Source organism: Lates calcarifer, linkage group LG5 (genome assembly GCF_001640805.2).
Source record: "Lates calcarifer isolate ASB-BC8 linkage group LG5, TLL_Latcal_v3, whole genome shotgun sequence".
Taxonomy (NCBI): Eukaryota; Metazoa; Chordata; class Actinopteri; family Centropomidae; genus Lates; species Lates calcarifer.
In genome coordinates, this window is record NC_066837.1 from 28911082 (window position 1) to 28936517 (window position 25436).

Here is a 25436-nt window from a genome sequence, read left to right on the forward strand (position 1 = left end):
TATTTGCTTGTGGTCTATGGTACCATGGTCTGGCTTAGTGTTACAGTGCATTAGAGAGCAACAAAGTCCAGATATTTCTCTCGGCTAGCATTTCTGTGGACTTCTATGTACTTTTCTCACACACTATTTTTTAGCCATGCTTACCTGTTGACTTTGGTGGTCACCTGATTTTTCCTCTAGCACCACCAGCATGATGATATTTGTGTTTTTTATTGAGACCCACTCATTGCCTGTAGCGGCATTCATTTTGGCCACCAATTTGCCTCTTTTGGTTGGGTGAAAAAAGGTCAGACCACACCAATTGCTGCTTGCACCTATATTTAATATTTGTTGTCTGCTGCTTGGCCTCAAATTCCTGTTAGCTGGAATGAACTAAAAAATAAAAAATAAAAAAAGAAGAAGAAGCTTGGCCCAAAATGGAAATGATGTGCATCAGCTTCCCCAGAAACATAAGCCCAATTGGCCACATGGTGGCATTGTAAATAAGGCTCAAAAACACAATCAGCTAATCAGCATCAAAGTTGGTATTAAGTTTTGAAGGGCTAGGAGACATATTTCTATTATAAATGAGCAGGACTGGTCAAAAAATAGAAATATCTTCATAAGAGGCTGGGCTTAGGCAATATTGGCCATAACTGTTGGTTCATTTGTCACAAGTCTTGATAAATGTCCTTTGTTTGTGTTTGGGAATAGGTCTATTAAAGCATTTTGACCTCAATCCATAGGGGGCACTACAGATGTCACAAATATGTTTCTGAAAACTGCAGTGGACCAAATTTGGTTTGCATGCTCTGGGTGCAAGTATTAATCAATATCTAAAATATCCTATTAATTGGCACGTGCGGGAATGTCAGGTTTAGTCCTTTGCTCAATTTGCTGTGAGCAGCCAAGTTAGAGACATGAAACTTGGCATCCAAACTGGAAAAAATGCGCAAATGATTCACAAAAAATATGATCCCAATTGGCATGATGGTGGCTCTATAACCACCACAACTCAATATACTCTACAAAAAGCATCTAGGCGGAGGCAATGGAGGCCACCATAGAATTTTAGCTACTTTAGATAATGTGAAAAACAGTAAAATGAATATAACTGACTTTATAAATGCCAAATTTGGTACATAGCTGTGGGGCACTGAGATACACATTTCTATTATAACTGAGCAAGACTAATCAAAAAATGTGGCTGCAATAAACTCAAATATCTTCACCAGCTCAGAGAATATTGGCTATAACTTAGCTATTCATCCAATCAAGATAAATCTTCAGACATGTCTTCAGGACATCATTGGGAAAAGGCCTATTAAACCACAGGGGGCACCACAAATGTGTATTTCACACCAGAGTAAAGAGAATATTATCACAATTGATGCACATACTCTGGGGGTGAGCATTAACAAAAATCTGAAGTGCCACGATAATTGGTACAAGTGGACGTAGCCTATCACTTATTTGCTCATAAACCAATTTGCCTTTTAGCAATCCTGATGAACATCTTGGCAACAAGATTGCAGGATGCTACTGGATTGGCATTTAGACACACTCTTGCACACATCTCCTCCCACTGGAGTGCACAGCATGTCACCAAGAGACCAGACTGGGACAGTAAAAAAAAATCAGTGCCTCCCAAGAAAATGCATTTGACAGTGCAAAGCTGCTGTCAGTTCCATGCATTAGAACCAAAATACAACCCCTTGTCTTGTCTCTTGCTTAACTAGAGCAACAAAGTAAATACTTAGCCACCTCTTTTATATACCTGCTATACAATTTTTTTTTGTTTAAAATTTAATCAAATGTTTGAATCTACAATATACAGGAATTCCTGATTATAACTTCCAAAAATCTTCCTAATTATCTAAGATACACTTTTTATTAGTAAAGTAAATGAGGTAGTCACAGTGTCTAGTGTTATAGCAGGTGCAGAACAAGACAGCAGAAAAAGAGGACTCCATGCTATCACAATGCACTGCACTTAAAAAAGAGAGCTTTGAGCCTCAGGCCATCATTACATCATGCTCCAATGAAGGCAGAGTATACTGCTTCCATGGAGTCCTTGTTCCCATTGTTTCTGGTCTTTGCTATGCAGTTACTGAATTTGGAATGTAACACAACTCCACGCTAACCCACTTAATAATAACATAATTCATTTCTGGACAAACTTGAAACTGCCATGACATATGCTTTCATATTTCTGCAGTTAGTGCAGTGATTGTCCTGCTGATGGATAAGAACGTTTCATGGATGCTGAAAGACTTACCTAGTCCCTTTCAAAACCTTACATTTTTTTGCGCTTCTTAATAGCAGCCTAAAACTACTGCTTACTGATCTCTTTGCTACAAATAATGATTAATCAATAATTTACTGACAGGAACTAGAAACAGAGACCATATTTCTCCTGTGTTAGCCTCTCTACATTGGATCCTGGTCAAATCCAGAATAGAATTCAAAATCCTCCTGACTTACAAAGCCCTTAATGGTCAGGCTCCATCCTATCTTAAAGATCATATTGTTCTTATAGATTTTATAGTTCCCTACAATCCCACCAGAACATTGCACTCCCAGAATGCTGGTTTACTGTTACTTCCATTTCCAGGAGTAGAATGGGAGGCATACCCAGTATCTTCCCTTTCTCATAGTTCTGTGCTCTTTCGCCTCTCTCTCCTCTTCTGTGTCTTTCTGCAGGTATTTTTGCCTCTGGAGCTGTAGAGTCTGATTTGTGATGACAGGCTTCCTGCTGCTCCTACAACCCCGCTCAACACTTGCTGCTATACTTTTAATTATTAGTGCTGCTTCTTGTATTACTGTTACTTGTAATCGCCATTATGCTATGTTATCCTGCCACCCCCCGCCCCCGTCTATTTCTCAACCCAACTACTTGAGGTTTGTGCCTCGTAAAAGGAAGTTTTTCCTTGCCACTGTCGCCTAGTGCTTGCTCATGGTGGGATCTGTTGAGTCTCTCTCTTTAATTATTATAATCTAAGAGTATGGTCTAGACCTGCTCTATATGAAAAGTGCCTTGAGATTACTTTTGTTGTGATTTGGCACTATATAAATAAAACTGAATTGAATTGAATAATTTGTGATATCTCTGTGTTCAGAATAAGTTGAGAAAACTGATACTTACAGCAGTTAGTGACAGCAAAGCTGTTGGCCACCTCCAGGTTGTCTATATGTGGAGTCAGTCTGAAATCTGCCATCCCAAACTGAACCATGCCAACTCTGAATGCACTGTACTCCTGATCTGCACCCCTGGGGAATAAACCACCTGTGACAGACACACAGAAAGACAGTATCATGGTTAGATAGACAAGAAAACAACTCAAAAAAAGATTTTTGAAGGGAGTTTAAGGACTTCCCCCTGGGGCTACAAAAGACTATATTGCTATTATTATATTGTTACTGTGTGCTGTATTTGTAAAATTTGACATCTTTACTGTCACAAATATCTCCTGCTTGACTTAGCAGGAAAGACCCATACTTTTCCTTGCCAGCACAATTTAACACAATTTGCTTGTTAGGAAAATTATTTAATCCTCCCTAGCAACATCAGTAGATATCTGCTAGTTACTAGTTTATCTTAATGTAATCAAAATATGTAAACAATGTGGATTTTTGAGTTAGAACATGGTTTAAGGTAATGCTAACCTTAACAGCTAAGATAAGCTAGCTAGCATGCCTTTACCATTAAAACAGTATTAGTTCTTGGCCATATACATGACTTAAATTGAATCATATTCAACTGAGTGTTTATTCAAAGTGTTTGTTTTGTATAGCCATATAGATGTTTGCAATTGAACAGCTGAAAGTAGCATTATATGAGCTTTTGCGAGTCAGTGGCCTGTTGTGTTCTAACATTACAGACAGACATGCTTGTTAACTGTGTGTTGACTGGCAAACATGTGTCTGCAATGGAAGCAGAGACTCTACTGAAGCTTTGACAGTCACTTGAAGCATTAGCATTAAACATTCATGGCATCTGGTTAAAGTTTCTGTGTGGTAGCCCATTGTAATTTCTAATGCACTAACAAGTTAAACAAGAAATACTGTCACGAGGTCAACTCCTTGACCTGTCTGTCAGTGTCTGTCTGTTTGTCTCTCTGTGTTGCCTGCCCCTCCCCCTTGCTCTCTGTCTCTCCTGCTGGATCTGCCACTCCACACCTGCTGTGCCTCTACAATCAAGCTCACCTGTTTCCTATCAGCCCATCACCCAGGATGTACTTAATCCCTGCTCCTGCCTTCAGTCCCTGCCGGATCGTCACTCCTGTTCATGGTTTGTCTAGAGAGAAGTTTGGCTCTTCTAGTTTTACGCCAGCTACTGCTGTAGTACTAGTCTGCTCTTTTCTTACCCAGTGTTCTCTGTTCTGTTTTTGCCTGCCTGCCTGCCAGCCCACCTGCCATTCCCTCCAGTCAGCCTGCCACTCATATTTTCCATCGGGACCAGCACCAACAGCAGCACAACCTTTCCCCACCCCTGGACTCCTTCACTTGCCGCAGCACCCTCTCTCTGGACCAGCACTATCCTGACCCCTTTTCACCACTAATTCCTAAATAAACGTTGTTTGTCTTAAAGCCTGTGTTCTGCTATTGGGGTTCCAAGCCTAGTTGTGACAAATACATTATCTTCATATCAACTTGAAATCTAATAGCTATCTAACAGCAACTCTTGCAACTGTGCAGGGTATTTTTTCGGTTCATGGGCTGCTTTGTTTTGTACCTGTTTTCAATAACTGGTCCACGTAGTGTTACTGGCCACTGAAGCACACCTCCTGCCAATCCACTGGCAGTTCAGGAGACTGTGCTTAAAATACTTTGAATAATGTAACACCTATTTATGATGTACATTATTTATAGCATATTACAAAACTGTGGACAAAGTAACTGCACATATCAGAGGCACTGTTGATTGCAAGCATGAGAGAGGGTGACCTACACAGTCAGAATGGCACACAATGGCATGTAAAGATAAACTCCCTCATGAGATCCTGAATGTCAATACCACCCTACAGCCTGTGGAGCCAAGTTTTCAGTCGATGACATCCAAAGATGTAGAAGACGAAGGAAAAAGATCACCTTATCCATTTTACTGAAGAGTCCCCTTGTTTGTGATGCAGGTTTGATATAATTTCTCCAATTTCATGGACTGTTTGGACATTTTCAGGTTTAGTGTTGTCATGCAGCAACCTTAGATTGAGTTGTTAAGATGTTCTATCAATGTTGCTTAGAAACTAAACCGGGGTCAGGTCAATCCCAGTAACAGCATTGCCCTTTGTTACTGTTATCATTCCAGAGAAAATCAGAAAGGAGCTCTCAAAAGTGTTTATTTCTCCTAGACAACTTTGAGATCTGTGTGAAACTAAAATGAGACTATGGCTTATTTCTCCTGTCTCTCAGTTTTGTCTTCAGAACATAAAGATGCACAAAATCTCAAATTAGCCTCCTTTTAAATTTCAAAAGAGATGTCATGAAGCTCAAAATAATTCTCAATATTTACACAACTTTTGTGCCTTTCTAAGGCAGAGAAATAAGAGAGCTCTCTCTATGAGCTGAATCCAGTGGTGGGCCGTCAGGGCCAGCAAGGGCTTCTCTGCTGGCCTAAACACTGTCACAATCACTGAATTATATTTTTATACATGTTTTTTTTCCAATACCATATATATTAAACTGTTCCCAATAAGCTTTATCTCATAGCTTTCCTCTTTGTTGCGCAATCTGCTTTGAGGCCTTCAGAATCGACACTGAAGGCCCCAGTATTGCCAATGGAAGCTAATGCTGAAAGTCGAGTCTGCCTAGTCATATTTCTCGCCCAAGTTTTAATTCACTTTAGGGCTGAGAATTTCTGCTCGACAGAAGCAGTTTTTTGATTTGTCTACAAATAATCAGTAGTTTAGGTGAGTAAAATGTATTTTAGCTATATTTTATTGTTTATGTCTTTGTCATTTTATTAGTTAATATTGATGCTTCTGCTGGAGATGATGTGTGTGGAGCAGCTGTGGCTGCAGTGTTTGGAGACCTATTGAATTGTGTTAATTGGGTATTTATAGCATTGCTTTAGTAATGGCATCTATTCTGGCTACATGACATGCCTGTCTGTGATACAAAGTTCTTTTATAGTGCGTTTCTGTGTATTGCTGATGGTTTTTATAGCTGTGAAATCATAATGATGGTATTAAGAGATGGGTTAATTCAGGTAGGACACCAGTGAAGGCTTAGGTGTGAAATACACGGCCCACCACCGACTCAATCTACTCTCATCCTAAGCCTTCTGTAAAAGCCAATTCATGCAAATCAGTTGCTGCATTGTGATTGGTTAATTTAAACAGTGGGGGACCTAATAGAGTGCACCAGGAGTGCTTGAACAGTCTTGAACGGGACCTTGTAAAAGAAGGTAAGCTACACCTTGGAATGTTGAAAGAGTTTATTCCAGTAAAGAGAGGTTTATGTTGGTTCTGGTACTTTATAAAGACAAGATAAAGGTCTGGGGGAGAGTCACCTCTTAAAACTGGCGGGCTGAAATACTGTTTTTCAGTGGGTATAGTGGGCTCAAGTTTAGCCTTTTAACTTTAGCTGAAACTTAAGTAAAAGGAAGTTGGCCTGTGTACTGTTTTTCAGTCAGCTGTATTTTAAAGCAAGAGAGAATATACGGGTATGATATGAAATTAGACGTCCTAAGGAATCCATAGTTAAAAAGCATGCCATGCTAGATTGACGTGCTGTCAATCTAGCATGGCATGCTATAACTAGTGCTCCAAATTTAGGCAAAATCTTGGCGAGGGAAAAACTGACATAGCCATTTTCAAATGGGTCGTCCTTGTCTGTGTTTCTCATTGGCAGAGGTGGGGTGCAGTCACACCTGTTCCTCAGCTCTTTATCAGCTGCAGTACAAAGACTCCAGCTCTCCCTCCACTTGTGTGTGTATATATATATATATATATTTGTTTATTATATATATATATATAAATAAATAAATAAACTGGGTGTTAAAATAACTGGACGCTAACTGTTTTATAATTAGTTAGCAGAGAGGCTGTGATCATGGAAGCACAAGAACAGGCCCTAACCACCAGATCCATAGAGGCTGGAGTCTGCACTGCATCCCAACAGCAGCATCTGGAGACTGTGTGGACCTGCCTCAGTGCAGCAGAGATCAATCAGTTATGATAGATTAGCCACACTTTTATAACATATATTGCCTGATTCTGAGAACATTCTAGCACGTGTATAAAATTCAGTCTTCTTAACAATTACTATCAAACATGTGCTGCATAGGATGAAAATGTACCACAGCTCAACTGCACCACTTGTGGTGAAGCTGGCAGAATGAGGTCATATTTTTTCACACACACAATTGTTTGGCCCTGAGCAGTGAAGCTGAGACCCTTTAAAGCGAGTATGACTACTTGCATTGAGGCATTAGCTTCTATGACTGACAAGTCTCAATGCACTTGCTGAGGCTTCTGGCAACAGAAATAAGGCCACTATTAATGCCCATTAACTTTGTCAGGATGTCACATAGACCTTTCATGGCCTGCTATGAATCTATATGATAATATGAGCAATGGATGGTAGAAAAATTATTGAAGTAATGAAGTAAGGAGGAGGGCTGTTTCACATCATGAAAGCACTTGTGTTGTTTATATGTTTACTAGACTCACCCTGTCCAGGGTGTACCACCCCCACCTTTTGCCCAATGGCAGCTGGGATAGGCTTCAGGCTGTGTAATCACAAGTTTAAATTAAAGTGCAAGCAGCATTGAATGGGCCCACGGAAGGAATGAGTCAGAAGTCCCTTACACACAGTCAGTCTTCACAATTCAGTACCATTATGATTTTAATGCTTGTCTGACCACATTTGAGGTCAATCAGATCAACCTACTTAGATAAAACACATCATTTCCTGTTGCCAATAGGTCATGCTATGATTATATCTGTATATTGGAATGTAGATGTGTTCAGGACAGGTCTGTTGTCAAACCTGTGAAATTTGGGGCAGATCTGACAAAGTATGCAAAGTATCTTATGTTTAAGGACAAAGTATGTTATGTTTGAGTTACATCAACTTCCTGGTTAATGGTGAAACATCGGAATTCACCACAGCACCACAGACATGCCCTTCAACTGAACATCAAAATTTTCACAATAAAGGCATCACGAAGGCCTTAAGGCTTTCCTGTCCAAGTCTGAAATGGCATCACGTCAACCATGTTGCGGGTTATCTATATATTGGACCCCAACGCTGAGTCAGACCACAGGACTGCCAGGGAGTAGTGAACGAAGTGGTTTTATTGTGGCAGCAAAGGTAAACAGGGAGTGAGGGAAAAGTCCAGGGCCAGGAGGACAGCTGGAACTGGTGAGGGATCCTCAGGGATGGGCGAGGGCACCAGCGGAAAACTGTGACAAACACAGAACAAATTACAAAGATACTCTTCTTTTCAAAAAGACAGATTTAGCAAAGCTAGGATAGCAAGGCTGAGGGACCAGTGGTTACCATGTGAGTGGACGGAACAAACTGGCGTCGAGTGGAGGTAGGACCAGGGAAGATAAGCAGTAGATGATGAATGATTGATTGCAGCTGTGCCGGTGCCACACCACGCCCCTGTAGAAGAGCACACACACAAACACAGAGGGAGAGGAGAAGGCGGGACAGAGACAACACCTGGACTGGAGCTGGGGAATGGGATGGGGACCATGACAGTACCTCCCCCTCAACGGATGCCTCCTGGCGGCCTACCAGGCTTGTCTGGGTGCGCGGCATAAAAATCAGACAGAAGGGTGTTGTCCAGGATCAAGGAGCGGGGAATCCAGGACTATTCCTCTGGGCCATACCCCTCCCAGTGAACCAGGAATTGGAACCCACGGCCCCAGCGCTGCACATCCAGAATGCGCTGGACAGAGTAAGCAGGGTGACCATCAACCAGACGGGGGGGTGGGGGAGGATCAGACGGGGGGCACAGGGTGCTCTCGGAGACAGGCTTCACCAACGAAACATGAAAAGTAGGGTGGATCTTGAAACAGGCAGGAAGCTTCAGTTTGACGCAGGATGGGTTAGGAACGGATTCAATCTCATAAGGCGAGTACGGGAGCTAGCTTACGAGAGTCGACCTGAAGGGGAAGATCTCTGGAGGAAAGCCAGACCTTTTGACCAGGGGTGTAGACAGGTGCAGGACGGCGGTGGCGGTCCGCCAAACGGCGGTTACGGGACTCCATCCTCAGTAAAGCCGCTCGGGTCTCCCGCCAAACCCGGTGACAGCACCGAAGATGATGTTGAACTGAGGGGACCGTGACCTCCTCCTCCTGGGAAGGGAACAGGGGGGGCTGATAGCCATACATGACCGTAAAAGGTGTCAAACCTGTAGCTGAGCTGAAGAGGGAGTTGTGGGCATATTCAATCCAGGGCAGGTGAGAACTCCAGGAAGCTTGGGTGGTGAGCCATAACACAGCGAAGGGCAGCCTCCAGGGACTGATTAGCTCGTTCCGCTTGGCCATTAGATTGCGGGTGGTAGCCAGAGCTGAGACTGGACACTGCTCCAATACCCTTACAGAAGGCCCGCCACACTTGGGAGGTGAACTGGGGACCCTGGTCTGAGACGATGTCAACAGGGATACCATGGATGCGGAACACATGAAGAACCAGCAGGTCTGCAGTCTCCAGAGCTGAGGGTAGTTTGGGCAGAGGAACAAAGTGCACTCCCTTGGAAAAACGATCCACGATAGTGAGAATGACAGCGTTACCTTGTGAAGGGGGCGATCCAGTGACGAAGTCTACAGCTATGTGGGACCAGGGCCTGTGAGTAATGGACAGAGGATGGAGAAGACCGGGGGGTGGGGGGGCTGATGGGACGACTTGCCTCGGGCACAGACAGAGCAGGCAGCCACAAACTCCCGGACAACCTTTAACAAGGAAGGCCACCAGAACTTCTGCAGAATGAACTGTTGGGTGCGGTGTACCCTAGGGTGACAGGCAAGGCGGGAAGAGTGACCCCACTGGAGAACTTGGGACCTGACTGTTGGAGGGACAAACAGACAGTTAGCCGGGGTGTTACCTGGAGCGGGGTGATTCAGCAGGGCCTCCTGCACCAGAGACTGAATTTCCCACTGAGCAGCAGCCAGCATACAGGAAGGAGGAAGAATGGTTCCTGGGTCGGTGCTGGTTACTGGGGGTTCAGACTGATGAGACAGAGCATCAGGTTTAATGTTCCTTGAGCCAGGCCTGTAGGATAGGATGAAATTGAAACGAGTCAGGAATAAGGCCCATAGGGCTTGACGAGGGTTGAGCCTCCGGGCTGACTGAAGATACGTGAGGTTCTTGTGATCAGTCCAAACAAGGAACGGTACTTCAGCCCCCTCCAGCCAATGCCTCCACTCCTCTAGAGCCAACACCACTGCGAGAAGTTCCCGGTTCCCTACATCATAATTGCACTCTGCTGGGGAGAGACGGCGAGAGAAAAAGGCACACGGGTGAAGCTTGTCATCTACAGAGGAACGCTGGGACAGAGCCGCCCCCACACCTGAGTCTGAAGCGTCCACCTCCACAATAAACTGTTTGGATGGATCTGGATGAATGAGGATGGGGGCAGAGGAAAACAGGGATTTGAGAGTGGTGAAGGCCTTTTCTGCCTCAGGGGACCAGACGAATGGAACAGAGACTGAAGTGAGTGTGGTGAGTGGAATAACTACCTTGCTGAAGTTACGGATGAACTGACGGTAGAAATTTGCAAAGCCCAGAAATCTTTGAAGTTGTTTCCGGTTCTCAGGCTGGGGCCACTCCACCACTGTCCTCACCTTCTCAGGGTCTGGTCTCACCTGTCCACTCTCCACAAAAAAAGCCCAAAAAACTCAGATTACACATGAAATTCACACTTCTCAGCCTTCACAAACAACTTGTTCTCCAGCAGCCTCCGGAGTACTGACCTGACGTGGTGTTGATGTTCAGCCAGAGTCCGGGAGAAGATGAGGATGTCATCCAGGTAAACGACAACAAATCGATTTATCATATCTCGAAGGACGTCGTTAATGAGAGCTTGAAACACAGCGGGGGCATTGGTGAGCCCAAAAGGCATCACGAGGTATTCAAAATGGCCCAGGGGTGTATTAAAGGCTGTCTTCCACTCGTCTCCCTCCCTGATTCGCGCCAGATGTAGGCATTCCTGAGGTCAAGCTTGGAAAAAACTGTAGCTTGATGAAGGGGAGTGAAGGAAGAATCCATGAGAGGGAGTGAGTACTTGTTCTTTATGGTAATGTTGTTAAGGCCACGGTAATCAATGCAGGGTCAGAGAGAGCTATCCTTCTTCTTAAGAAAAAACCAGCTCCCAAAGGGGATGAGGATGGGCGGATTAAACCAGCGGCCAGGGATTCCTGAATGTACTTCTCCATGCTCTCACGTTCGGGACGGGAGAGGTTGTATAACCGGCTAGTGGGGAGAGTGGCACCAGGTAGCAGCTCAATAGCACAGTCGTAAGGTCTGTGTGGGGGAAGAGAGACAGCCCGAGATTTACTAAAAACCTCTCCCAGGTCGTGATACACAGATGGGACCAAGGAGAGATCTGGAGGTTTGAAATCTGAAGGGACGGAATGGTCAGGATGGGAGACAGCAGAACGTAGACAGGTGGTGTGGCATTGAGAGCTCCAGCTGAGGATGGTGCCACTTACCCAGTCGATGTGAGGATTATGGGTCTTCAACCAGGGCTGGCTGAGGATCAAAACCTGCTGAGGTGAGGGAATCAACAAAAACTGAATCCTCTCCCGGTGATTACCTGAGGTAAGTAGGGTGACAGGAATGGTCTGGCTAGTCACTTGGGCCAGAAGTCTGCCATCTAAGGCATTAACCTCCTTGGGAGTTGGGAGATCAAGTACCGGGATACCCAGATGAACGGCAGTGGAAGAATCGAAAAAACTCTCGTCAGCCCCAGAATCAATGAGTGCCTTAATTGGACAGGAGTTGGTCTCCCACAGAATAACAGCCTCCACCTGAGTGCGGGAAAAGGGGCTAGGTGAGGAGGATGTAGAGACTTGACACACCAGGAGCCCTCCTACTCCTGGTGAGACTGTCCTTTTAACTGCCACCTGCAGATGACGGCGGAGTGACCGGGCTCCCCGCAGTAGAGACACAGCCCCTCCCGGAATCTTCTCTGCCTCTCAGCGGGGGTCAGCTGGGCTCTTCCCAGCTGCATGGGTTCCTCCGGAGCGAGCGAAGAGGCCTCCTGGGGTGGAGAGCGTGAAGGTAATTGCCCAGAACATGAAGGACCAGGAGGGAGATGAGGCTGGAAAGCGGGAGAGGGAACGGTTACTCCTCTCTCTGTGTCTCTCGCGCATGGGGTTGTCCAGACGCGTAGCTAAGGAAATAAGGGCTTCGAGTGACTCAGTCTCATCTCGTACAGCAAGTTCATCCTTCAAGGCATCAGACAAGCCATGAAGAAAAACTCCCTGTAGAGAGACTTTGTCCCACCCGCTCTCCGCTGCCAGGATTCTGAACTGGAGAACCTTGTCGGAGGCCTAGTAGCCGACTAGCAGCTTCTCTACCCCTGACGGGGTGATCAAAAACTTTGTGCATCTCCGCAACGAAATTATCATAAGAAAAAGAAAAGTGGTGATCTCGCTCCCACAGGGCAGTAGCCCACTGTGCGGCTCTACCTGAGAGGAGTCCCACAACAAAAGCGATCTTAGCCTAATCACTACCGAAAGAAACGGGCTGGTTCTCAAAAACTAATTGGCACTGTAACAGGAACCGTCCACAGGACCCTAACTCACCCTTATACCTTTTAGGAGTGGGCATGGGCATCTCTCGGGGAATTGGACCCGGCAGTGGCTGAGGAGGAGAGGGGTTCGGGACTGGTGAGACGGGGTGAGAGGGGCTTAGCTGGGATGCTACTGACTCCATTCGGTTGTTGAGTTGGCTGACGCAGAGAGTGAGGTTCCGGAGGGATTCAGTGATCTCTTTGAGGGAGTTCTCGTGTTGACAGACGAGGAATCCTTGATGAGCCAGAGCCTGGTGAACTGAATCCGACTCAGTGGGGTCCATGGTGGCCAGAACAAATTACAGAGATACTCTTCTTTTCAAAAAGACAGATTTAGCAAAGCTAGGATAGCAAGGCTGAGGGACCAGTGGTTACCACGTGAGTGGACGGAACAAACTGGCGTCGAGTGGAGGTAGGACCAGGGAAGATAAGCAGTAGATGATGAATGATTGATTGCAGCTGTGCCGGTGCCACGCCACGCCCCTGTAGAAGAGCACACACACAAACACAGAGGAAGAGGAGAAGGCGGGACAGAGACAAAACCTGGACTGGAGCTGGGGAATGGGATGGGGACCATGACAAACTAGCTAGTAACAGGACATCAAAGTCTAAAACATGTCATTTCCTGTGGCCAGTAGGTGGTGCTATAACTTTTTATGAATATTGACATGTGGGTGTGTTCAGGCTGGGACTCTTATCAACACTGTGAAATCTGGGGCTGATTGAACAACAGCAACTTAAATGCAACTTCCTGTTTCATGGCGAGGAATGGAAGTTTGAGGTGCCGTCACGGCCACACCCTTCGACATCAACAAAAACTTTTAATCACAGAGGTCTTAAGAGTATCCTGTCCAAGTTTGATGTTGATATGATAAAATCTGTAGGAGGAGTTCGATCAAATACAATGTCCCAAATGGCGAAAAATAATCAAAAATGTATGTGATAAAATCAAATTGGCCGACTCCCTGTAGGTTTGAGGCCATGATGTCAAGAGACTTTTTGGTGCATCTCGGCATGTTACTTCATGTCTCTGGATTTTGTTCACCTTGTACAAACTAAGCCCAAGCCAGGGATGCTGCTTTCAGGTCTGGTGACAGAGTGGCACTCAGTGCGGCGAGGAGAGAGCTGAACGCTGGCGTGAAAAGGGCCAAGGCTGTATACACCCAGAGGATCCAGGGACAATTCACATCCAACGATCCACGGAGTATGTGGAGGGGCATAAAGTGCATCACAGACTACAACACCAGAGATGCACAATGCCCCAGGGACCCCTCACTGCCTGACACACTCAACAACTTTTACGCCCACTTCGAGGACTCCAACACCTCCCCCAGCACCAGACTCACCACTCCACCAGGTGAAGAGCCCCTCAGTGAGACACCAGCAGAAGTAAGGATCGGGGGGTTAATCCAGAGGATTAATCCAGAGGATTAACCTCCGCAAAGCTGCTGGTCCCGACAACATCCCTGGACGGGTGCTGAAGGGCTGTGCACACCAGCTCACAGAGGTGCTGACGGACATCTTTAACACCTCTCTCAAACAGGCGGCTGTCCCCACCTGCCTGAAAAGTGCCACAATCATCCCCATCCCCAAAACGTTCACAGTGACAGGCCTGAATGACTATCGGCCGGTAGCCCTCACCCCGATAGTCATGAAATGCTTTGAGAGACTCATCATGACCCGCATTAAAGACGCACACATCAACGTCACTGTGGACCCACACCAGTATGCTTATAGGAAAAACCGACTGCTAAGCGAGACACCCGAGCTGTCTGATTGTGAAGTTCGTGGATGACACAGCTGTAGTTGGACGCATTACCAACAATGACGAGTCCAACTACAGGCAGGAGGTGGAACAGCTGGAGGGTTGGTGCAGAGATAACAACCTCTGTATCAATGTGAAGAAGACCAAGGAGATGATCGTGGACTTCAGGAGGGGCAGACACCTCCCTCCTCCCCTGCACATCGGAGGGACTGCGGTGGAAGTGGTCTCCAGCTTCAGGTACCTGGGTGTACACATCTCTGACAACCTCACCTGGAGCACCAACACTTCCTGCCTGATTAGGAAGGCACATCAGTGCCTCTACTTCCTTAGGAGGCTGAGGCGTGCCAGACTGGGGAGCTCAGTCCTGACCTCCTTCTACAGATGTGTGGTGGAGAGCGTCCTGGCCTCCTGCATCATCATGTGGCACGGCAGCTGCTCGGCGGCAGAGAAGAAAGCTCTGCAGAGGGTGGTGAAAGCTGCACAGAGGACTGTGGGACACAGCCTATCCACCACCACGGATATCTACACCACCAAATGCAGGAAACGGGCCGCCTGCATCCTGAAGGACCCCACTCACCCCGCACACACTCTGTTTTCCCCTCTCCCCTCAGGCAGGAGGCTACGGAGCATTAAGAGCAGGATCACCAGACTGAGGAGCAGCTTCTTCCCGGAAGCTGTGAGATTGGGTGTGACTGCCCGACACACTCAACAACTTTTACGCCCACTTCGAGGACTCCAATGCCTCCCCCAGCACCAGACTCACCACTCCACCAGGTGAAGCGCCCCTCAGTGTGACACCAGCAGAAGTGAGGAGGACCCTCCAGAGGATTAACCCCCACAAAGCTGCTGGTCCCGACAACATCCCTGGACGGGTGCTGAAGGGCTGTGCACACCAGCTCACAGAGGTGCTGACGGACATCTTTAACACCTCTCTCAAACGAGACTTGAGATGTGTTCAGCGCAGGGCTCTTGTCAAACCTGTGAAATCTGGGGCAGACTGGACAAAATCTGTTATGTTTGAGTTACATCAAATTCCTGGTTCATGGCGACACATAGAAATTTGAGATGCCGCTATGGCCATGCCCATCAAAAGCAGACAGCCTGTGCCTGTGTGTGTTCTCTCTGGGTACTTACTGTGACAGTCCAAAGATGTGCAGATTAGATTAACTTGTGACTGTGAATGAATGTGAATGGTTGATTGTCTCTATATGTAAGCCTTGCAATAGACTGGCAGTCTGCCAAGGGTATATCCTGCGTCTTGCTTAATGTGATATTTCAGTTTTTCCCCTCTTAATAAATTTGCAAAAATTTATAAAGTTCTATTTTTGCTTTTACATTTTGGGGTATTGAGTAAATTTTGTTATTATTTACATAACAAAGTGTGAAAAAGTGAAGGGGTCTGAATACTTTCAGAATGCACTGTAATCACACCATCCTTGAGTTCAAGTGAACATTTGTACCAAATTTGAAGAAATTCCCTCAAGAAAAAACTGAAAATATTTTTGAACAAATAATTCTAAAATAAAAAAGTTTTAGGGATCACTTTTACTTTGTGTGGTTAAGATTTGTATTATATTTATTCACTTTGTTCATAAAATATATTTGAAAAGTTTCCGTCTTACTTTTACAGTAACTTTGTATGTTTTTTTGTTTTGTTCTTTTTTGATAATACCATATTCTTTTGTCTCTTCTCCAAAGCACAGTTCTAAGCAGATCTGATCATGACTATGAGGAGGAGACCCCTCAGCTTCATGCAGCACAGAGGGCAATTGCTCAATTGGAGGAAAAAATCTACAGCAGAATCTGTGGTTAGATGGAGTCAAATGACAACACTTTGGGGGCCAAGTGGGCAGTTCCATAAGGAAGAAATTATATATATACAAGAGATTGCTCACTTGAGGATACACATACAAAAGGCATCAAAGAATACAATATCTTTGACATCATGTCCCTCTCAGTTTACCAGCTATGGACTGGTTGTGCTCTACTTAACAACTTTCAGGGACCTCTCTTTTAATCCTGTTGTTACATCTATTTGAAGGGGATTATTTTCTGATGTAAAAATGTTTTGTAAACATGTTTCTTGTTTGCATCAAAGCTGCACTTTTGAAGTGCTGGATAATCATTCGTCCTCTGACATATATTTTGTAAAACCTAATGTTACATTGACAAAATACAGCATATTTCATTTCTTAACAAGCATTTCATGCAATGCATCAACAGTTTACCACAAACATAGAAATTTAAAAGAGGGCTTTTTTTTTTAAATTACTGATGTTATCAGTAGGAGACAGAGCCTACAGTGCTGCTGCTCCAACCTCAACCTGCAATGCTGAGTTTCTGCTTTTTAAATTTAGACTTGTCACCAATTTTATTATTGAAGTTTTCACTTATCTAATATCTCAGCATCCACACTGATACCATATTCATGGTGCCCATGACTTTTCCTTTCTGCCACGAGGTTATGATTTCATAAAACATCTCACAACTATTGGATGGATTGCCATTAAATTTGGTGACATTCATGTCCCAGTCAGAGGGATTGTTAATTACTATGGTCCAGCCAACTTGTGTAGTAAATTAGTATAATATACTGATATCCTCCTGAGACCCAGAGAAAAAAAGTTTTTTAATTTCTTTTTTTTTTTTTTTTTTACACCACATAAGTCTTTGGGCTGAAAAAAACACTACAACAAAAAAATGTCAAAACACGTTTTTATTTTTGTTTTATAGTATGTCCCTTGTAGACGACATCAGGACTGTTATGGTAAATATGAACAACGAACACATTTAGAGTTGTACATTTACATCTGAACTCTGACCACATTTAGGGTTGTAAATTTACAACTCAACTATTCAGAACCTTAGTTTTTGTGTAAGGAATGTTCCTTCCTGAGAGAGAGAGATGACACTCAGCCAATGTAACGTCACATGTAAAATGGCCACATCTTTTAGGGCAGTGATTCCCAACTCCAGTCCTGGAGTAGCCCCTGACAGAATTTCTTTGTTCCGACCCAAATCTAAGACACCTGATTCAACTAATCAAGAGCTAGCTCATTATTGTAGTAGTTGAATCAGGTGTGTTAGTTCTGGGTTGGAAAAAAAAATCTGTCAGGGGGTACTCCAGGACTGGAGTTGGGAACCACTGCTTTAGGCTATTCTGATTCAGCCCTCATTTGTGGTACTCCATGAAGCAGTTCTTCTTCTTTGAGATGCAGAGGTACATATTGCACTTGAGGCACTTGATGAATGTTTTTCCACTGCATCCTTCTGCTCTGCACCTGGAACAAACACTTTTAATCGGGTCGAATTTGGCTTGCTGGGAACGAATTGACGGACTGGACATCGACCGGTGAAGGGAACCATTTGTTCATCAACAGAAACTTTTCCTGGCCTGGGGAGGTTTAGGCAGTCTTGTTGCACCTTCTTCAGAAGTGGGCTGACTTTCCAAAGCAGGTTTTGCTTCTTCTCTTCTTCTGCTACATTAAAATCATTGGTGATTTTGAGAGAATATCTGATCTTGAAAAAGCGATCCCTTGTCATGGACTCAGCAACTACTGGCACTCTTGTTTTTGTGGCCCTAGTACATCTTTATTTTGGGGTATCCAAGGTATGCCATGTACAGTGAGACTCCAAAGAAGGTCTTCAGGTGTTGTATTTAGACTTGAGCCTGACACCTGAAGCTCTCTGGTTTGTGAAGATGGATATATCCTCAAAGACTTTGTTGTCAATGTATTGCTCAAAATATTTTGATGGCAGCCAGTCCACACGGTTTGGGGCAGTATTGTCTACGACATCTCTGGAGTCTTCCAACACAAGCATGAATCTTAAGAGATAGACAAATAAATATGTGGAGATGTATTTTGGGTGAAGTAACCCTTTAAGTCATCTAGCATCCATATATCTATCACCCTGAACACAAGAACATTAGTCAAACTTTTATGTTTTGGAAAAGCAGTACATCTGCACTATAGGTATCATTTCAGAGAGTGGAAATCCTTATAGGTTAAGTAATGCTGAATCAAAACCTCTCATAAGCTTACGTGTTAGTTCTTGCCCATAGTGGACGACGGGCCCTTTCTTCCTTAACTGTATCCTCCTCTTCCTCCATCAACGCCTCCTCCTCTGAACTGTCAACCTCATCCTCTGCCTCAATCACTCCCTGTGGAACCTCATCATCTGACAAGTCTATGTCTGAGTCTCCCTCAATGATTCTGTTCAGAATTCTCTCTGCCTCAGTCAGTGAGCTGACTTCTATTGTATTGTGTAAAACAGGTGGAAAAAAGGAGTTAGCACATCCTGATGTCCTCTACGGAGGACATACATAAACAAGATATTTTTTATGTGAAAAAATAATTACACTGCTCTGAAAACTCACCAAATTATTCCTGAGATATCCACTTACTAGAATTAATCTGAATATTAAACTCACAAAACTGATAATTACACAATTACACACTTAATTTTCTTCTTTCCATAAAATGTGCTACCTGGGATGGCAGCCATTTTGAAGAACCAGGAAGAGAATTTTGTCAAGGGCAAAGTGGCAGCAGCAGTGGCAGCAAGCAGCAGCACAGCTTTTGGATAAGATTTGTAGCAGCAGGCAAGCAGCAAAAAAATGAGCAGCAGAGTGCTGACAGCTTAAATACACTGCCATGATTAAAAAGGTGTGTTGGGTATGTGTTGCAGTGTCCTTGAGTGAGCAGCGTTGAGTTAAGCTGGGATTGGCTCTGGCCCAGCCTACAACCCTCACAGGATAAGTGGTATAGCTTACTATATAGCTTACTAATACTGTGAACTAAAATTCTTAAAATGTAACTTTATTGATGTAAAGAATACTCCCAAAACGTAGCTTCAGCCAGGGGTAATTATCTAAAAAAATAATTTAGCCACTAACACTCTGACCTATGCAAGACATGACTACACATATCGCAGGGAAACATTAGTATGAAAGTATCACAGTGTGCCATAGTGTGCATAGATTGTGCCAGAAATAAAAGCTGCCCTGAGAACTGAATTTATGAACAATAGCAATTCAGCATGCCACAATTTGCGGGTTCCAACCCTTTTTAGCTCAACAGAAGAAAGCAGCACAAGCACTAAAAAATATTAAATACAATTATTAAATGAAGCTATAAGCAGCAATTGAGTGGGTTTCAGGCTTGACAAAGCTGAGCAAAATCATTTTAGTTAGTTCAGTTCTATTTAAAGGAGTGAGACCAATCACAGACTTGTTTAATCATAATGCTAATTACACATAGACACGATCACTAGATGGCAGTATGGTCCTCCATAAATTTTACATGGAATAACTTTTGAACAACCAGGACTCTTCCTCGAGCTAGCCACACAGCCAAACTGAGTACTGAGGGGAGATGGCCTTGGTAACAGAGGTGATCAAGAACCTGATGATCAATCTGCCTGAGCTTCAGAGATCCTGTGCGGGGAAACTTCCAGAGGGACAACCATTACTGTCATACTCACCCGATCTCAGTTTGGTGGCAGAGTGGAACAGACGCCCCTTCTCAACAAAAGACACAGGAAAGCTCACTTCAAGATTGTTAAAAAGCACATTAAGGCCTCTACTGTGAATATGATTCTCTGCTCTGATGAAACTAAGATTGAACTGTTTCAATTCAAAGCTCTGTGGGCAGTTCCTTTGACCTCATGGCTTGGTTTTGGCTATGATGTGCATTGTCAGCTGTGAGACCTTCCATAGACAGCTGTGCACCTTCCCAGATCATGTACAATTAATTAAATTTACAGCAGGTGGACACCAATAGAGGTGTAGAAACATCTCACAGATGAGGAGAAGTGGGAGGAACCTGAGCTAAATTTAAAATAGCAAAGGGTCTGGATACTTATCAATGTGATATTTCAGTTTTTCACTTTTTAATAAATTTGCAAAAAGTCCTAAAAAAAATATGTTTTCTCTTTGTCATTATGAGATATTGAGTGTAGATTGATGAGAGAAAATTTAGATTTTTTAAATCTTAGCATAAAGCTGAAACATTACAAAATGTGAAAAAGGTGAAGGGGTCTGAAAACTTTCCAAATGCACTGTAATTACTCCTATTAGCATCACCCAAGGAGTTTCTAATAACAGTGTTACAGGATTTGTACCTGCAGTGCTACATAGGAGTTTCAGTAGTACAGTAATACAGTAGCTTCAGCTAGCACAATTCACTGCACACATAGTACAACCCAAACCTGTTTCAATCAGCCCTGCTAGCAGCCACTTATAGTCTAATAACACAGTGTAGAGGGCTGGTTAACTAGCTCCATAAATCTTGGTTATCTATCTGATACAGATTGTGCCTGAGCAGCCACAGCTGAGAATGCACCAACTCAAGACTGTGATTACTATTTGGCTGCAGTCACAAACAACAGAGGTCTACTACATAATATTATATCACAACACAGCTCAGTCTTTAGGAGCAGAGAGAATGCAAAACCTAATGTGAGGTAGTGCAAAAGTCATTGCGAGGGACCGCACAGTTAGTTAAAAAGCAATTTTCAATGTGACCCCTGATTATGTGTCCATATCATCACTGACAAACATTTAAAACAAGGGGTGTAAAACTAAGCAGCCCAGTGTAGTGTAGCAGGTTGGTTTCGGTTTGTAGGGAAAGAGAAGACGTTAGGTGTAGAGATGCAAAGAGATGACATGAAATAACGTGAAGTCTTCTGTTTTCCTTCCTTCCTTCTGTGTGTAAAGATGAAATGTTATGAAAATTTAATATTATGATTATACTGACCAAAATGATTATGGTTATCAGTATTAATGCGGTGTTGTTAAAATGTACTGAAAATGTTCAAAAAATACTGATAAAGATCAGCAGCCTGTCTTTTAAAAGCTTGCTTGAGTGTCTGTGTCACTGTAAATGAGGACAAGTGACCTGCAGCATTATTGGGTTTGCCTGCTGCATGCCCACTCTGTAAGCAAGGGAATTGCAAATGTGTTGTCATTATCATTATTGATGTCATTATTACTCTGTCATTCACCCATGCACTCACTGACACACAGTTGTTGCATTTGAGTAAATGCAGTAACCCTTTGCACAATTTACATAAATACAAATGAGTCTTAAGAAGATGGTAATAGTAACTGGAATGAGTCCAGTGATAGGAGTCTTTAGTATTTCTCCTGCTGGACCACTTTTACAACCAATTCAATGACTTCAGGTTTTGAAATGAACAAAATATGTTGGTTGATGAAACTACAGTACACGACCATGTGCAATGGCCGTGCAACAGAGTCTGCAGACCACATATTTAGTAGCAGAAGAACATGTAGTGTTTTCACAACAGTAGGTGAAACAGACACAGACTGTATTTAACATGAGCTTGTCAAAGTGTGACAATCAAACAGTTTGACTTACAATTTGAAATGGTAGTACTAACCATTTGGAATTTTAGCATTGTTTAGCGTGAAAATGGTAACTGTTTCATTCCTACCTATGTGTCAGGAGGAAATTAGTACAAGTTTTGGTAACATTAGGAACCCAATTATTAGCAATTCTCCTTTGACAATGAGGGCTTTCAAATTTTGTTATTATTACAACACAAAGTTTGGGGACATGCACCGCATATTAGTGCAATGCTGCTGTGACAATGCAAGTGACACAATTACTGCTGACAAATAATCACAAATGTTAGAATATAAAGCACAGCAGCTTAAAATTCTGGTGTGGCAGGCTACTGAATGACAAAACATCATATATATTACTGATACTGTATATGTTACAGTGTGCGTGTGTGTACCTGTAGAAGATATGCTGTCTTTCATGGTTAATATTTTTCATATAGAATACAGTGGGATTCTTTCCAGTCCCCTAGATCCTTGCATGCGGTTTCTTGAAACTCTCTGTAAACACAGATGGACCTAAGAATCAGATGTTTTTTTGCTAATTCCTCTAAACACCTCCTAGGTAAAATAAATGAAACTGTTAAAAAATATTGTGATTGTCTGATATACTCCTGCCATTGTGTGTTGTCTAATTCACCAGGACTATTGATGAAAACCATAGGCTGTCCGGTGCCAGGGTTTACAATTAGTAATCTGCTTGACAGTCTTTGACTGGAGTTAGTACATTCTGGACAAAAACAGAATGATGAATGGACACTTTCAGCGACACCTCTTTGTATTATGCTATTATGACTCCAAAATCATCACTACATATGCAAGTCATTTGGTGCAGGCTGAGTGATGTGAAAACAGATCAATTTAATGTATGTATTACATCTCAGTGAAACTACAGATACAAGACATGATATCCGCTAGCCCATTTAGGATATCAGAAACATATTGTCAATTTTAATTTAGACATTAATTAACTTCATAATGTAATATCATTAATATTGTTTGAACTAGTGCTACCTAGCCAGCTCTTATGAATTATGAAGGTAATCATTTTGTAAAGATGTCACTTAAAGTATCAAGCTGGAGGAAATTTTGCTATCACACTAGTTTTTAATAATTACCTTTGAATATAATTTCACCATATCAACAGCTGTTTGGTTTTCCATGGACTAGAGGGAGTTCTATGTCGATTTGACAGCCATTGGTAGCTTGCCCTTTCACTCACACAACATTCTGAGACTCAATTCCTGAGTCATAAAACACATCACAAAATATTGTTTTTTTTTCTAATGTATATAATGATGGATATTTTAGGCTATTGCAGTGCTTGTGATAAATGTACAAGGCTGCTGTGACAAACAAAATGCAAGATGCAATATTTTGATCCAGTTGTTTTAATTTTGCATGCTGTGTGAAATTTTGAATCCCAAATTAAGTGAAACTGTGAAAACTGAGGGAAAAAAACAAATCACTAAAGGGAAAACAGTAATTACTAAAGAGAAAAATTTGCATGTCACAGCAACAAATAAATTGGCAGAATTAGTTAGTTAGTTACATGTTAGTTACATGAAATACAGTCCTGTGCAAAGGTCTTAGGCCACCATTAGATTTGTTGTTTTAGCAATGATATAATGACCATATATAATTATTTCTTAGTCTCTTTATTAGAATACAACCAGAAAACAGAAGAAACATGTATGCAGTATTAAAAAGTGGGAAAAAAAATCTGAAAAAACTGTTCCATAGGCTAAGTTGCAAGTAGTTAGTGTGACCTCCTCTTACACATGAAGAATGGCTCTCTTAAACCTAAATGGAAAGGAACCCTAAATAATGTTATTGCTAACACCTGTATTTGTCCTCCTATTACATGTCAAAATGACTGCTGTGAAAAAGGTCTATATTATACTAGGTTTGTGCAAGACATATTTGAGCATTACGTACATGAGTTGAACTCATTAGAAGATTGCTAATATGTATAAGACCAACTTTCAATCACATCAAGTTGACCTCTCTACAGACTGAAGAAGTTTGGTCAGGAATGGTCTTTGTGGAGGGGTAGCAGCCAAGAAACCACAACAGGGTGAAAAGGCTGGAATATGCTAAAGCTCAGAAAGACGTGAAGCAATGAAGATCACTGGAAAAGCGTATTATGGAGTGACGAATCTTAGTTTTATCTTTTTGAGTCTAATTGTTGACAATACAGCTCTGGAAAAAATGTAAGAGACCACTGCAAAATTATCAGTTTTTCTGATTTTACTATTTATAGGTATGTGTTTGAGTAAAATAAACATTTTTGTTTCATTCTTTAAACTAATGACAACATTTCTCCCAAATTCCAAATAAAAATATTGTCATTTATAGCATTTATTTGCAGAAAATGACAAATGGTAAAAGTAATAAAAGAGATGCAGTGTTTTCAGACCTCAAATAACGCAAAGAAAACAAGTTAATATTTATTTTGAAACATCACAATACTAATGTTTTAACTTAGGAAGAGTTCGGAAATCAATATTTGGTGGAATAACCCTAATTTTTAATCACAGCTTTTGTGCGTCTTGGCATGCTATCCACCAGTCTTTCACATTGCTGTTGGGTGACCTTATGCCATTCCTGGCACAAAAATTCAAACAGCTCAGCTTTGTTTGATGGCTTGTGACCATCCATCTTCCTCTTGATCACATTCCAGAGGTTTTCAGTGGGGTTCAGGTCTGGAGATTGGGCTGGCCATGACAGGGTCTTGATATGGTAGTCTTTCGTCCACACCTTGACTGACCTAGCTATGTGGCGTGGAGCATTGTCCTGCTAGAAAAACCAGTCCTCAGAGTTGGGGAACATAGTCAGAGCAGAAGGAAGCAAATTTTCTTCAAGGATAACCTTGTACATGGCTTGATTCATGTATCCCTCGCGAAGACGAATCTGTCCGTTTCCAGCCTTGCTGAAGCACCCCCAGATCATCACCGGTCCTCCACCAAATTTCACAGTGGGTGTGAGACACTGTGGCTGTAGGCCTCTCCAGGTCTCCGTCTAACCATTAGACAGCCAGCTGTTGGGCAAAGCTAAAAATTGGACTCATCAGAGAAGATGACCTTACTCCAGTCCTCTATGGTCCAATCCTTATGGTCTTTTGCAAACCTCACCCTGGCTCTTCTTTGCTTCTCATTGATGAAGGGCTTTTTCCTAGCTTTACATGACTTGAGCCCTGCCCCTAGGAGCCTGTTTCGAACTGTTCTCGCCGTGCACTTCACCCCAGTTGCCATTTGCCATTCTTTTTGTAGGTCACTTGATGTCATCCTGTGGTTGCTGAGTGACATTTGAATGAGTTGACGGTCATCCCGGTCAGTGGAGAGTCATTTTCGCCCCCTCTGCCAGCCAACTTTGTTGTCCCCAATGTCTGCTGCTTGACGTTGTTCTTATGCACCGCCATCTTAGAAATTTTAAGGATGGAAGCAACCTGACGCTCACTGTATCCCTCTGCCAGTAAAACCAGAATTGAACCCTTCTCACTCCTCACTCAGAACTTTTCATTTCAACTCTTTTGGCATGGTCAGTAATTTTTTGATACCAATTAGTTTTGAGGT

At 43.0% G+C, this 25436-nt stretch overlaps 1 protein-coding gene across 4 annotated transcripts in view; it reads right to left on the reverse strand.

Annotated features, from left to right (window-relative positions):
• Window positions 1-25436, reverse strand: part of LOC108900100 (glutamate receptor 2) — a 104873-nt gene that overhangs the window by 75240 nt on the left and 4197 nt on the right. For all 4 annotated transcript variants that reach the window (XM_018700948.2, XM_018700947.2, XM_018700946.2 and 1 more), the window contains exon 2: window positions 3125-3265. In XM_018700948.2, the coding sequence (XP_018556464.1) occupies window positions 3125-3265 (141 nt within the window). The remainder of the gene's footprint in view (window positions 1-3124; window positions 3266-25436) is intronic.